Raw genomic sequence first — 15,303 nt, forward strand, 5'->3', positions numbered from 1 at the left:
CTGGTCTACGATATCGATACGGCTATAGGATAGCTACTCCTAAAAAAAACTACGAAAACTACTAGTTAGTTCACGTTATGTTGGAACTATCGTTGAAAAACTCGATTTTCATTTTTGCGAAATACGTCATGGACCGTTTAAATAACAATCGGGATCGCAACGGTGCTGACGATGTTAATAATCATTTAACATTTGCGAAGCTGACACGATTCTCCGTCCCCGTGCCGACCGCACTTTCCGCTCAAGATATGCGCTCACATGAAAAATCCGTTTGTGCAGTCGATGGAGTGCGGCGCTTATATATAATGCTGCCATTCTGATCGGATGATGAATGATATTAACTTATTGATTAATTGGTACTTGAATATCGTTGAACGGTTTACTCACGAACACACACTTGTGACGTACAGTCGGAATATAATTCCGTAATTATTTGATGCACATAAGATGACTGTCGCAAATCTATTTTAATATCGTCGTGGCAGACGTATAATTACCTCTGGTATGAATGTGCGGTAGATTTTTTACATCGCCGCATATGAGGAAAATTTAAGAAAATTGTTTTGTTATCACGTCGAGACCAAGGATTGAGCAAGACAAGGTTAAAAATGATTATATGCAATTCTTATTTATACCTATTTATAAGCGTATACACATATACGTACACTGATTTGAGGATATGCGAAAGGATCGAGCGACATACTTAATAACGTATTATACATTAACGATAACATGCCCTATATACATGCAATATATTTCTAAGAGATAAAATCAACGAAGAGAATGAAAAAACGAACGAGCCATCACCGCGATATTATGATAGTTTAACGAATGAACGCTCAAATCCGACATCGCCACAAGGGTGACAGTATCACCGCGTTCTGACAGCGGCCATTAACCAATGTCAATCACGTGCAAAGTGACCCCCTTAAACGCATCGCGTAACGCCGATTTTTCTACCGGATTCATTTCGTTATCAGTGCGACGAAATAGCCTCGTTGCAGTATCAAAATTTCTACCAAGTGTTAGTTTTTTTTTTCTTTCTTACCTTCGAATGCGAGCGTCGTTTTTTGCCGTTTCTTAGTTCACCACGTTGGTAGGGCTGAATACAAACAGAATCGAGAAACAGAGGGTAGCTGCGTTACGAAATTCGTACGACCTCGACGTTGTGAAAATGAGTAATTACTTCAAAGAACGTATGGGAGCTATTCAACTGCAAAATGACCAAATTACACAAAGAAGGACTCGTGAGTATCAGTGAGAAAGTTATTGGCGAGCCCATACTCATGTATAACTAACAGCGTCGATTTGTTCCGGTTTGTTTGATCGCCGGTTTTTCAGTTGAAACGGAAATTCATTCGCTCGAAGAGAATCTGAAGAGTATCGAAAGTCAAAACGAGTCTTTGCGAGCCACTTATGAATCGTATCTAGAAAAATTCGCGTTTATCCGAGTCGATCTCGAGGTTTCGAAAGAAACGTACGAGTTCACCAAAACTGTGCTCGAAAAAAGACGGGCGATCCTCGTGGAAGAAAAAAAAAAACTGGTAAGATAGAAGACCGCAGTCGGTGCTCGGTGAGATGCATCATCGGTAAAACATGTTCAATTCGCGTTTGAATTCGGCAGGATGAATTGCATTGGAAAGTCTGGGAAGAACAGAGCAGATCGTGCGACGAAGTCAGGAAATGCGTTGCCGCGAACAATAGCGTAGAATTTCTGAACGAGTATCCGCGCATCTTGGATAAAGGGCGGTACCGTTTCATGGCTGCGCAGGAATCGGACGAAGACGTGGAAAAGGGTAGATATTTAAGAAGTGCCTGATCCACCTTTCCTTTTTCAAATAATTTAGCGTTTCTATTCATCCGTATAAAAGCGGTCGCCGAACATCCGGAGGCTAAGCGACTTGCGGACGAAATGGCAGTGCTCGATTTGGAGATTGAAAAACTTGACTCTGAGAACAGCTGCTTGGCTGAAAAATTGCAAAAAATTTCAATGGAACTAGACAAATTGAACAGCGATGACTTTAGCAATAGCGAGGAGATTCAAAGGTGTGTCGATGTCTCGTAAAAAATATGCATCCCTTGTTTTCGTGTAGACATATAGTGTGGAAAGGAATGGATGAAAATATTTTTTTTTCCAGACTAATCGAAGCTCTGGAAAGTTCTCATCGCGATCGAATGGCTTTGGAAGCTGAGATAAAAGAAATAGAAGATCAAATCAGCCAAGCCGATGATCGGCCATTCCTTAAAGTAGAGTATCCGGTAAAAATTGATAAAGAAACGGGTCGAATATCGTGCCCGAAGGAAACCTTTATTAAGCCGGAGTCTGACGTAATCATTGGCGAATTAACCGAGGAAAATCCGGCAGCAATTGAAATAGAAACAGCGGCCACTCGCGACGACTCGAAAGTGTTGAAGAAGGAAATTCAAAAGTTGAAGGCCAAAAAGTGGTATGAGGAATACATGCGAAGTCTTCCGCCAACGGAAGATCAAAATGAAATCGAATCCAAGCCAAATTTATCGAACATCGTCGGATCGAATGTGTCACGTAAAGGTGATACAACCGAAACAAAAAACCCGGAACAGAACTGCGGGTTTTTCTCATCTCAAAACAAAGAGTTTCTAGAGCTCCACAATCCGCCGGAATTTTTCTGCGAAGAAGACGACGATCGATCTGTCTCCGATTGCCCTAAAGTAGCAAGGAGAAGGTGTCCGCCAAGAAGTGCAAAAAAATTAAATAAATCTCCAAGGTTATCTCAGTCCGTGAAATCGCGATTCTTTGAGAAAAAAAAGAAGAATGTAGTCGCGACAGGCCTGGAGAAGGAGGATCGCACTCCGAAAATTGAAGTCACGTCGGACCGAAAACTCCAACTGTTGGAAACTCCAGCACCAAAGCGAAATTTCATGCCTATTGTGGCGACGCCAGGTAGTTTTTTCATTCCTCAACATGAAACGGCAAATGATGGTGGCGTCGTTCAACGAAATTACTGCGAGAAAAAGAGCGGTCCTTCGACGTTTGCGGTGAATGACGTAAGTAAATTTGACGTTATTTCCTTTTTCATTAAAAATGAGAGTTGAGGATTAAAATTTGGCAGACAGAAATCTGTTCGTTTATTCTCGGTATATTGCAATAGCATGAGAGTGTATCGATCGCAACGAATGATGATCGTAATCTTCGGTATTCTGACTACAGGTACGACCGGTTGAAAAGAAGAAAGTAAGGTTCACTCCGAAAAGACCGAGCAATATCGAGCAAAAGGCGGGATATCGTCAGACGAAATTGGACGATTTCCACAGTTTCATGTTACCGGACTATCGGCCTAACATGTACTGAAAGGAAATCGGGATCGGGGTTGGTATTTTTAGTGTGATTAATTGAAAGTATAACAATCGAGTCATCACATTACTAATGATATATTATTACATAGCACAAATCCATTATGGATGGTTACAAACTTGTAGATTATTAAGAAATTCCGAATCATAATTCTTGTACAAAAAAAAGTCAATCAATTTTTCTTCGCCCGGAATACCTCGACTCCCAATGGGTGGCAAATCTGGATAGGAACAACTTGGCCAACAGGTAGGGATACGTCTCCTAAAATTTTCACGATAAGAAATTTTGATTAACGTTAATATCACGAGTGATCGATTATTATTCATACGTATCCTATCGAGGTCGTTGACTTTATCAAAATCTTTGCCCTCGTAATCACACCCTACTTCCATCATCAGAAAATAATTATAACATATGCGAAGACTATACTTCATTAAAAAATGCGATAGTCCAGTATAATCTCCCAGCATGGATGGATTCATTGTACTCAACATACCTTGAGGACAAGCGCTGAGACCGACCAGCAAATCCATATCCGCAATGAACTCGATGTAATCTCCTTTTCTCGCTGGACTCGCTTTGCAAAAATACTGACCGGTGTTCTAAAAAAAAAAAAAAAAAAAACTTGAATCAAAAATGCGATCCCGTGAATGGCGTATCAGTAATAAAGCTGTCGCTCACCTTCGTGAACCCGGTGCACATGAAAATATTCCAAACATCGTGAACGTCGTCTTCCGTAAGCCCTGCTTCTATCGCTGCCTGCGTCAGATAACTGTGACAAGAATCCGTCGTCGGTTTACCAGTTATAAGTTCAATCGTGTAATTATCGCATCTGGTCCCTGTAAAATCGAATGAGTATAAGGAATTTTACGTCGCATTCAAAATGGATTGCGGGGAGTAAAATTGAAAGAAATAGTCAATCACCGATGACGTCGTGTACGCTGGCACCGTCCTCGTCGATTCCGTATCTGGATAGAGAATCGGCGATCACCGTTGCCATAGGTCGCAAATAGGGCAAATTGCTCCAAAGCCTATCGTAAGTAGTCAAGTGAGCGGCGTGAAGTTGTCTAGTTTTTCCTAAAATTGTTCGAAGTTAGTCGAAATTATAAAATTAGTAGGAAATTAACGTTTTCATGATGTGGGTGCGGCGAGACTAACATTTTCTAAATTACCAAAACATGATTTGTAAATTGATATTCATATTCCCAATATTTGCAAACAAACCGCGTGATGGCAATGTTTTTGTTTTACCGCGATTACATACAGCGCACACATCCTCATTTATTAATGAGATCGAAGGCTTTTGCAGCTGGGAGCTACTTCAACCGATGTGGTCTGTGTTTTACCGAGTGTCAAAGTCCGACATATCCTCAACATAATGAGCTTAATTTCAAGCATTAATTAATCAATGCACAGGGTGCCACATTTTCAAAAACATACTCGAATATCAAGGAAAACAAAATGCGAGTTAAGAACGCGACAAGTACTTTTATCTCGATATAGTTTTGAATAAATTGATTGAGGAGTATTTGAACGATACATTCAAAGATTATTTTAAAGCTAATGTTTTTTGAAACGGAAAAATGAACAACTATACAAAAAGTGTTTTTTTCTTTTACACAAAATAAGGAATGAAAAATAAAAAATTCAGGTTTCTAGTTAAAAAAAATGAAGCCTCATCGAGGTACGAACTAGTCAATGTTTTGGAATAACAGACACCCGGTATAATGCAAAAAAGAATTTGGCATGATTAAATATTTATCGCTATTCTCCGAATGATTCTGGTAAAAGCGGTTTTGAATTTCCGTGTTAATATCACTTGTGTGTCATAACCATAGTGGCTTTCCATTGGGCTTATCATTTGCGTAGTTACAAATAGAAAAATGTTTTAAAAGGATGGAATTTTGTTCGATTGGTTTGGAATAGGAGTAGCTGGTAGCAACTCATTCGGAATTTCGCTAATTTATAAACTTCGAGTCAGTATCAATCAAATGACAAGTATTTCTACACATGAACAGTCGAAACCGATCAGCTTTTTTCAACTCCCCAAATCAATCTCCTTGAGAACATTTACTCACCTGAGTAGAAACGCTCCTTAGGATTATGCAAGTTCCACAAATTAACGTCACCCACCTGAAATCATTTCAATCTATTTTACAACAAATTTTGACACGATTCTTTGGGTTTTTAATTGGGGTAACTTATTCGAATCTCAAATAAGTCAATCGTGTTGCTTTTTCTCATAAATCTCACGTAGCCTCACTTGAGAACCTTGGATGACGGTGATCCTGCAGAGATCACCCTTCAGAACCTTCCAGATTCTGGCTGATCTCTTGTGTACAATTAACGATTCTACGATATCTCCCAGCAAAGCATCGTGCCTCGCCTTGTCGTACGCCGTTCTATCTATCAGCACCGCTTCGGGTTTGTCGTAACAAACTATCGGCGGTCTTTTGGGAAATTCTCGTGGTTTGTTCAATTTGGGACACAAACCGGTCGGACATGGCGGATCTGCCATTTTTTTGTCGCTGAAAAATAACAAATATATAATCGGTACCAAGTAATTTATGAATTCGAACAAATCGAAGTAAATCCTGAAGACCTTGTCATACTTCAAAGCCAACACGTGGTAAACCTACGCAATATCTATACGATTGTTTATTAACCGATGAACTACAGATTTCTACGTTGCTTGACTGTAGTAAAAAGAAATGATGAATCCGCGTACGGCTTATCGTTACGGTGGATAAAAACGAAACGCGACGAATGACTGGCGGCTTTATCTGGCTTGTAATCAGCGAGGTAAGTACATATATGTATATCGACTGATAATGCTCTGCCACTCCGATTCCAGATGTCATCCCGTTGTGAAAACATTCAATGTTATCTAAATGTTACAAGGTCGCGAAAAAGGCGAACGAAATATTTTCGGATCACGTATCAAACGGGGTGCCCGAATCGGCGATTTCAGATCTTATCGCTGATTGTTCGTACAGGTTCTGGATCGTTCGAGATTTCGCTTCGTGCAAAATTTATTCCATGTGTGAGTTGGAAAAAAACGTATGACACGAGTCCCCCAAAATACTTTGACTTTCCAGGCTTCTGTCATCGTTTGAGATTATCGAAGAGATTCGTCCGTTCGATATATGTACTTTACCCGACACTCAACGATTGCCTCTAGAACACAGGAACCAATCCTCGTGAGATTTAAAATTGTATCTTCAATGGAACAACTCGCGACGTCACTGACAACGACCTTACGTAACAACGCACTTACGGATGTGGTGAAAAATACGAATGTTAAACCTCTCCAATGCCCAACCGTTCGATACTGTTCGGCTTATGATGCAATGTGACTTCTTTATATATGTAACTTCGAAGCACGTGGTGAGTATACAGATTTTTATGAAAGTTGTCAGATAATGCTAGCCTCTCCTTGGGTCTAAGCAAGTCGACTGGAAAGCCAGATAGCCTCGTGACAGTTCGAACTTCAATATGACGCAGCAGATGAAAAGGTATCGGAACGGTCCTCATTTCGCGCTATCATGTAAGCATTATGTTTCTATCGCACGTAGGCTTTGCGTTTAGATAGGCAGCCTTCCGCTTGTACGGAGAATATACGCGACGGAGCGAAGTGGAACCGAGCCGAGACTCATTGCGAACGGGAATAGCAACGATTATTCACCAGCCTTAATTACGTTCAATCAGTCAATCAATCGGTCAATCATTCGGCGGAATCAAATTACAGTATGACGTTGAAAACGAATGTAGATTTTGAAAACACGATCGATGGTTCAATTGAATCGTTGATTGAAATTTTTTTCAAACTCCAGTTATAATCCTGAAAGTATTTTATTTCAGTTGGTATTTGCTGGAGCTTGTCTCGTTCTTCTCTTTTTTAGCGACGAAAGAAAAAAAATCAGCCGACCAGCAATGGTCGGTCCATTTCTTCGAATTGAATTAATCGGAGCTGTATATTATGAACATACATACGTTCGATGAAAAGATACGACCGACTGCAGTCCATTTATTTTATTAATGCCATTTCAATATCCCATAATCTCGACCAATTTATTTCACGTTCAATGTCAACACAATAACGCTCGATTATTCACGTTAGCGGTATACAATCGGTGCACATCACATTTCGATCTAATTGTAAGCCCTTCACGCAATGGACGCGATGGTCGTAAGAAAAAGCCGTTTGTATAATTTTCTCCCTGGCGTACAAGTACACGCATATCTTATGCAGCCCAAGTTCTCATGAGTCCCAAGTGATCCGTTCTTACCTATCAAACTTCGACGAAAAGCATTATTGCGCAGAGCTAATCGTTAGCTTTGACTTGAAGAGGACGGTTGTTACTCGATGATTTTGTTGTTTGGAGCCTCCGCATCCTGCGATCCTCGAGTTTCCGTCGAAGAGCCTGAATCTGCGGTGTTTGCAACGCGATGTTCGAATTATGTTCGCCAGACGCAGGAGGCGATGAGATCTGTCTGTAGAAGACGTGTGCGATGAGTTTTTCCTCCTTTGATATTTCAGCGTTCGGAGTTCTAATTAAAATACTGGGCAATGTCAGGTGTTAATTTTACGGACGTTTGAAACGTAAAACACAAACTTTAAGACTCGGTATTCGCTGATTCTTTTCTCCGCACTTTCGACGAGATCTTTTTGCCTCTGACGACGCTCCCTCACCGCGTCTTTTCGAGCGATTAATTCATCCCTCCATTTTTCTTTTGCGCGAAGCAACTTCTCTTTCAACTGCAAAATCGTTGACTCGGATGACCACGAAATATGAAAAATTTTCCTAACCGGTTATCACCTTCAACGGACCTCTGCCAAAGACATTTCGCACATCAATCCTAGCTTGCTCTTTTCCGTTGGATCGAACTCCTTTGTATGCAGCCCTTGAATAGCCTGAAGTGTTTTAATCTCCTTGATCAACTGAAGTTTTCGTCGTAATTCTTCCTCCTTCTGGTTCATCAGATACAGTTTAATCCTACGCGATTCCTCTGCTGTCTCGGCAGCTTTACGGAATCATAAAAAGAAAAAGGTTGGGGTATTTACTCTGAAATCAACATTTCGAGCTAGTCTTTTTAATTTCAAGTCTTGCTCCGGAGGTCTAAAAGCTTGGCTATGCTCGAACGAGAAATTCAAAAATCCTTGGACAAGTTTCATATCCGGGCGAACAAATATTATACTCTAAAAAATATGGTCTAATCTTGTCTAGAATAACTAATAATTCTCACCCTTCTGACGTTTCTCGTCGACCATCAAGGCGTAGGAATGTTTTACTGCTCGTTCGTTGTCGTGACATTTTTCGACGATCCGTTTGAGTTTCTCTACCTCTTCAACCCTGTATTTCTCCAGTTTTGCGTTCAGTTCTTCCTTCTATTTTCACGGTGCGATACTCCTCGTTTTTTATTTACGACCGATTCAACCTACAATACCTAATGCTCGACGTACCTCTAAACGAACCGCGTTTCCTTGTTCCCTCGCCTCGTCGATGAGCTGCCGTTTCGCCAAAAGTGATTCCTCGTAACTAATTAAACCTGACAGGTGTTTCTCCTCAATTTTTCGTAAAGCTTCCTCTTTTTCGCACTGCCTCACTTCATCCTCCAGTCTCTGAACTTCCCCTGGATCGAACGATCCCTTCATGAGTTCCTTCAACCTGGAAAAGTCTTTGTTGAATAAAACATAACGAAAGTTTCGTAACTGTGGCGAGACTTTTTGGTTTTTTTTATTTTTCGCGCGTATTGTTGATTCAGAATCCTGCGAGTGTAGAAAAAAAAATATCGGTGGGTATAACTGTACCCGTACGGACAGTTTGAGGTAATTACATGAAGATTCCTGAACGAAAAATAAACTTGCAGCTTATTTTAAATCCTTGCTTTAAATCCTCCCGGCTTCAACGGGACTAATTGGATTCTCCGAGCTATTTAGAAACTTACTTTTCAACTTCTTTAACCTCGCCACTTGCTATGCGCGCTTCTTCCCTCAGGATAGTCGTTAACGTTTTTTTGACGGGCGGTACATTCTACGTAGACGAGAAACAACAATTGATGGAAAATCCTCATTTCTTACACCTAGAATTCAAGACAATAATGATAACAGTTTACTTTGAACGTAGGATATTTTTTTGCAACGGTGAGTCTGCAGCCGGCTTTCGCTCTCGCTTCGGCAATTTCTCTAAAAACTTTTTCGTATCTTTTACTCTTTTCGTTTTTAAAGCAGGCCGGAGCATTCATATTCGAGTCTTCTAATCGTCGATTTGCTCGCTCACGATTTTCCTCTCGCAATGCAGCAATTTTTGATTCGATATTCGGCGGTTTGTAAAGCGTTTTCGGAATCGGTCGTACCACGATTTTCGATCTTATCTGTAGGACACCCCAGAAATCGCTCGTTTAGTTTTTCCTCATCGCAATGTGAAAAATGCGCAGACCTCTGGAGTGCAGGCAGGAGGCTTGGGAAACTTTTTCGGACGTCTCAGGACGTTCGGATCCACTGGGACTGTGATTTTTTTCTTTTCAGTCACGGGCTTCCGTTGTTTCGTTCGCTGCAGTAGCCCCGCGAACAGACTCTTGAAATAAAGGGAAACGCTAAAAAGAAATATTCGTATTCCTTCGGGAAAAGTGTTCAGTTACGGCCGCGTTAATTAAAAAATGGTTTCTCGTTTCCAAGGTTGCTTCTTCGGTTGCAGGGTATGTACCTGAAGGACTGGTAAAGCCTTGACGAATGGGTCGAAAATTTTCTGCTCGACAAATTCGACGTCGAAGAATTCGCAGCCGGCGACGTAAAACCATGAGGTGGTCCCTTGAGTCAGTAGAAAGGAAAGAAGGGCCAAAATTTTTGATACATCGAATGACATCAGGCAGTCGACGACGTCGCTGACCAGTGCGGCGGACGATCGGTAAATCAAAACGTAAGCGATAACTGTAAAATGACATTAAGCGCGAAATATTGGCCTTGTGCTCGATTTTTTCGCGCCTCGAATGAGGATCCTTTTTTCTGGGGGAGGGGGTAAAATGTCCTCACCGATGGTCTGCGCGGAGACATCGGTCGGACCCAGCCGGTTCCTGCGTCGGCAAAATTCGCGAATAACGTTCACCATGAAGGGTTGAAGGCGGATTATTTCGAAGAAGAGATGAACTATGGGTCTCTGAAGAGCGGTGGGTGGCGGTACCTATAGATAAATCGCAAATAAAGCAGCTACGTGAGAAGATTTCTCTCGACGGAATGATTTATGCATGAAAATGGGTGAGTTTACACATAGATTATACAAGCAACATGTGTAAGAACGTGTGTAGAGGATCGATTTTTGCAATCTGTTTAATGCGAAAAGAATTTATTTAACCTGAAAATCGTGGCGAATATTTTTCCCCGGATCGAAAGCTGGCCTAGAATTACAAGCGCCGTTCAACGGAGTTACCGATTTTGATTCCGTCGGAGCGTAAATAGACTTTAAGAACTCATCGGGGGCCAGATTATGCCGAGTTGAGGTAAACGCTTCCAAATATTTTATTAAAGGTTTCAAGATTGACATTTTGAACACGTTCTCGTCTTCGTCTTCGTGCTGGTAGGGAAAAAAAATTATATATATACTTACGTAAAACGAACAGAAACTTGACGTGAAACGGAATTCCAGGGATTGACCGAAGAAGCTTACCTTATCCTTCGGCATCGCGAGGGTTGTGACGGGCGAAAAAGAATTTTAGTGTTAAAATACTCAGAGAATGACATTTTTCTGACAGTTATTTTTTGCTTTCTTAGCAATTGTTTTTTGTTTTTGCCATAATTTCACTGACGAACAATCGCAGAAAGTAACCCACGATCTTTTTCTCATGACGTTTAATTATAGAATTTGCATAAAAGAAAAATCTGACATAGGTACCTAAAAATATGTCTGAGCGCGAGTCACGTTTACGTTTCACCCTTATTTCTCTTATTTTTTTCCCTCTGTCTCTTTTTTTGCCAGTCTGTAAATACGTCGTTAAACAGTCTAGCGAACAGAGATAAGGTGTTCGCAGTTTAAAATTTATGAAATAGAACGGGTCAAAAGACAAAACAAATAAGTAAACGTATGATAAAAGGGGACGTGTACGTACTTACGGCTTATTCCATCGGCGTGAGGTAAATCAACTGACCTGTGAGGAAATAAGTCTCGGTATACGCCGAAACAATAATTCTCTAGAGAAATCCAATTTGAAAAGTCAGCTCTTGGGGATTCCTCTGACCTTACTCGAGGGTTCGTTGATCTCGTGTCTGTCATTGACTCATTGTCGGCTACGTGAGTTAAGGTCGAACTTGCGCGCCGGAGATGTTATTGTTTTTCTATTTTCGTTTTCAGTCTCTCTGTTTTCATTCTTACCCTTGTAACCTTTGGCGCGGGCACCACCGTGCGCTCTTGGAAACTTGGCCGTCGGTGAAAACAAGTAAAGAATTATTATCGACAGATCTGACCGAAAACCACATTCGTTTACTTTTTTCAGGGTGCAACTCGCCGTCGGGGGATTCAATGAGAGGCCATGGAAGTTTTAGCCGAATCGCGCCGCTCGCGCTTAGAGCCAATCAACTACCAATTTAATCCAATAAACTATTTATAGCTTCGCTGGTATTGAGTTAACTACGGTATCGCTTCCGTTGAATGCAATAATTACTCCCATATTTTACGTTGTACGCAGGTATATTTTTAGAACGATCCCCTTCCGGGAAATCACCGATCGTCTTCGATACTTCGAGATCGCAAGGTGCCTCAAAATTCAATTTCAAACGTGTAAAATGTTTTCAGTCGAAGAGTGAAATTGAAATAAATGGATCATGTAAAAATCGTACGTTGCACTGCAAACATTTCGATCATATCATACAAAAGATAAAGTCATTAATTTATTGTGCAGCCTGAAAAAGTAAAAAAAAGTTCAGAGAAAATCGCCTATCTTATTCAGACAGTATTTTTGTGGATTAATTTTCTCTGTCATCAATTGAATACTTTGGTTATGCCTCTCTGACATTTTCCCTGCGATATTGCGTTCCCATGGAATGTCGATTTAACGACCAATTGGAAAATCAAAAAAAGGGCTCGATCAGAAAGAAGCACGTAGTAATTATGTATCTTCTTGTAAATTAAACTTCAATTTCTGTTCGAAAGGTCTGCATATTTATCTTTTAGTTAAAATATACAGTTTGAAAAGTTAGCATAACTTACATTAGAAGTATGGGATGGTATGGGTATAGGTACGATCGTAACCGTAGCCGGTGGATCGATGCGCAATTTTCTTGCCCATGGGAAATTTTTGTCGCAATAACAGGTGGCTCTGGTGTAATTTTCAGAATGGCTCACGCGCCTTAATGTTGGATGGAAAAAAAAAGTTTCATCAGCCTGAAAAAAATCTAGTACGTTCTAGACACACGTATGCAAAGAGTTTTCGAATGCGCGGTGCAGCCGGCGTTCGCATTTTAATTTTCAACCCCGTATATAAGACGAACCGCAGTTTTGAATTACAGAGGTTGCTGCTTATCGAAAAAAACTGGAAAAGCGAGAATTTAACAGAGAACAATGTGTCTCCGACGAAGAACACTTTCAAGTCTCCCTCATCCCTTGGAAGCTTCTCGACCTCCGTACTCCATTTTATGCGACGGAGGAAGCGAGTGTAGAATCTACGCATAACGACATCAGAGAAACTACCCTCTGATAAGACTAGTTCTCAGAATGTTCTACACCACACGAATTCCTCCCCGACAGCTACGGCTTCAAAGAGGTATTCGACTGCATAACGTCTTTGAATCCAAATGCTTATGTATGAGTATCGCAAACTTGACTACATTATGTACTCCGAGAACCGCCGAATTTGTAACGAGATTTTCGAGAAACTTGTTAACTACTTTCGAAAACTTCACGATCTTTGTACAGAGAAAAAAAAAGAAAAAAAAAACTGGACCCATACGCGAAACGGTTACTCTTGAACAATTATAGTGGAGACATGAAATTTTTCATGTTTTTCTATTTTTTCGTCCCTGGAACGCAAAATTTATCTTTTGACGAAGTAATTAAAAGCGGCCCATTCGAGGGTTGAAATTTTAATTTTTCCAACGAACCTTCTACATGTACATAGGTACATGAGAGAGTGTTATTCATTCACCAGTCTTTGGCGTTTTTGTTTATTCGTTCTCTATTTTTCATACAAATAAAGTGACGTGGAAATCACCTGCACCTTATGTACATGAGAATAAGGCGCGTTGTATATGGGTCACGGTGTCGCTGAACCGCGTGCGCATTAGAACTCTCACTACCGTGTAAATATGAGCAAATAAATTAATCAAGCGAGTTAGCCTTGGTGGCGGGTTGTTCTGATCGAGTCGGAGGCGAGCCTAATTAATTGGGCTATGGTAATTACGCCCGATGACAACCAGCAGCTGCGTCCTGCAACGCGTATTTCCGGTACATCCAACTCGTTCCTTCGTTCGTATCGAGAACTCATCGTGATTTTTTTTTTTTTTTCAAATCAAATTCCCAAACTCAGCCACTGTTCAATTTTCAATTGCATAAAATATGTTTTCTTCGGCAGAGACTCTTACGATTTTTGTACCGATCTTCACGATGAGACTTGGAATCAAAAAATAGTGCCCGAAAGACTGTTACCCATTAGAAACGATCGGGGAAAAAACTAATCGTAAGAGCGAAATTCCTCCCAACATTTCACGTCTTATTTTGTCTGTTGCAGCGCGGTACGTCACTAACAAATTAAGCTTATCGTATCGAGAGAGGGGAATGATGAGATGCGAATTCGAAATTGAAATAATATCGTCTTCAAAAGCACAGCTTTAGGTTCGTACGTACCGTTTAAAGTTGGGTGAATCACGCATACCCTCTACGGCGGCTGCAGCGTGTTTGCGAAGTTCGTCTGCAGTGCCGTTACACTTGTTAATTTTAATAACGACAATAATAATGAAAATAATAAGTTTACGTGCTCATCCAACGCACACGTATGTACCTGTAGATGCACACTTAGATATGTGAGCAAAATAATTATGGGAGGCACCAATTACGGTTGCACCCTGCGCGATAATCCGTCGGGAAACATACCCTTACATGTAGGTACATACGTATACCTCGACTTATATGTAGTCGCATGTATGTTTACAGAAATAATGTAATAGATGCGGCATAGATATCGCTGCGTTAATTAAATTCTTGATTAAACAATCAAGACGAAATTATAATCCTCTCTGTGAGAATATTTCCGTGATATTCACCCCCGAAATTCTACTTTCGCTCGCTCGTCTCATTCCTCGCTAACTCACGGGAAATTAGAAAATGGAAAAAAAGTAATAATTTCCCCTATTTTTACATCTGCGATCGTCGTCGCAGCTCTCTAATCTCCGGTGAGTGAGACACCCGTCCCATCTCGCCTCACAGGTTTCTGTTTCGACACCGTCCTGTCGTCGTCATCACCACCTGCAGGAATTGAAAAACCTCGCGCGTTATCACACATTCGAATATCTACTCTTTATAGCGCGGATCTAGAGCCAAGAATAATGTTGTCAATGGGATTGTTAACCGCAGGTCAAACAATTCAACATCTTCGGAGCTATCATTATTATCATACACGCTGCAGAAGAATGTACGCAATTCGAGTGCATTGCGCGCTTTGTCTCAAACAATTTTTATCTAAGAATGAAGGCGAAAGTACCAAATTTCTTCGTAAAAATTCTTATTGTCTATAATTTTGAGAAAAGAAAAGAATAATCTATGAAATTAACCGTTACTTACTTAAATTCGTTTTATAACAAACCATCGCAAATCTTCCACAATTTTCACATCTGAATAATTTACTAAAAAGGAATGAACGTTAGAACCCGAATAGTCGTTCAAGGTACCCCCTATGAAGTTTTTCGTAGGCTGTGACTTCAGGTAACCTTAGAGTTACAGAGGTCGTAAACTTTGGTGCGTCAGAGGGTTGGGAGAATCATCGAG

General features: G+C 40.7%; 3 protein-coding genes and 1 long non-coding RNA gene across 7 annotated transcripts; 2 read left to right on the forward strand and 2 right to left on the reverse strand.

Annotated features, from left to right (window-relative positions):
• The first annotated feature begins 658 nt into the window (after positions 1-658).
• On the forward strand, positions 659-3,472 carry LOC125499918. Its single transcript, XM_048650144.1, has 6 exons — positions 659-1,247; positions 1,342-1,544; positions 1,625-1,796; positions 1,872-2,046; positions 2,139-3,027; positions 3,191-3,472. Exons 1-6 carry the CDS (start codon positions 1,175-1,177, stop codon positions 3,329-3,331), a joined length of 1,653 nt encoding a protein of 550 aa, XP_048506101.1. The 5' UTR covers positions 659-1,174; the 3' UTR covers positions 3,332-3,472.
• LOC105685044 (uncharacterized protein C11D3.03c) lies at positions 3,393-6,806 on the reverse strand. 4 transcript variants are annotated; one of them, XM_012398848.3, is made up of 7 exons: positions 6,612-6,806; positions 5,598-5,862; positions 5,413-5,467; positions 4,259-4,411; positions 4,016-4,173; positions 3,831-3,936; positions 3,393-3,595 (listed from the first exon to the last, which is right to left on the reverse strand). In XM_012398848.3, the coding sequence occupies exons 2-7, from the start codon at positions 5,850-5,852 to the stop codon at positions 3,507-3,509; spliced, it is 816 nt and encodes a 271-aa protein (XP_012254271.2). In that variant the 5' UTR covers positions 5,853-5,862; positions 6,612-6,806; the 3' UTR covers positions 3,393-3,506. The 4 variants fall into 4 exon arrangements, with proteins under 4 accessions (XP_012254271.2, XP_012254270.2, XP_048506169.1 ...); XM_012398847.3 differs by having other exon boundaries at positions 6,492-6,806; XM_048650212.1 differs by lacking the exon at positions 6,612-6,806 and adding an exon at positions 5,974-6,484.
• Positions 6,807-7,333: 527 nt separating this feature from the next.
• On the reverse strand, positions 7,334-9,418 carry LOC105685033 (uncharacterized abhydrolase domain-containing protein DDB_G0269086-like). Its single transcript, XM_048652071.1, has 6 exons — positions 9,284-9,418; positions 8,799-9,003; positions 8,582-8,723; positions 8,166-8,359; positions 7,951-8,093; positions 7,334-7,828 (listed from the first exon to the last, which is right to left on the reverse strand). The coding sequence occupies exons 2-6, from the start codon at positions 8,988-8,990 to the stop codon at positions 7,660-7,662; spliced, it is 840 nt and encodes a 279-aa protein (XP_048508028.1). The 5' UTR covers positions 8,991-9,003; positions 9,284-9,418; the 3' UTR covers positions 7,334-7,659.
• Positions 9,419-10,454: 1,036 nt separating this feature from the next.
• On the forward strand, positions 10,455-15,300 carry LOC125500210. Its single transcript, XR_007277450.1, has 3 exons — positions 10,455-10,589; positions 11,822-13,087; positions 14,051-15,300. It is a non-coding gene; the product is annotated as an uncharacterized LOC125500210 (long non-coding RNA).
• The last annotated feature ends 3 nt before the right edge of the window (positions 15,301-15,303 follow it).

This window comes from Athalia rosae, chromosome 1, assembly GCF_917208135.1.
Source record: "Athalia rosae chromosome 1, iyAthRosa1.1, whole genome shotgun sequence".
Lineage (NCBI taxonomy): Eukaryota > Metazoa > Arthropoda > Insecta > Hymenoptera > Athaliidae > Athalia > Athalia rosae.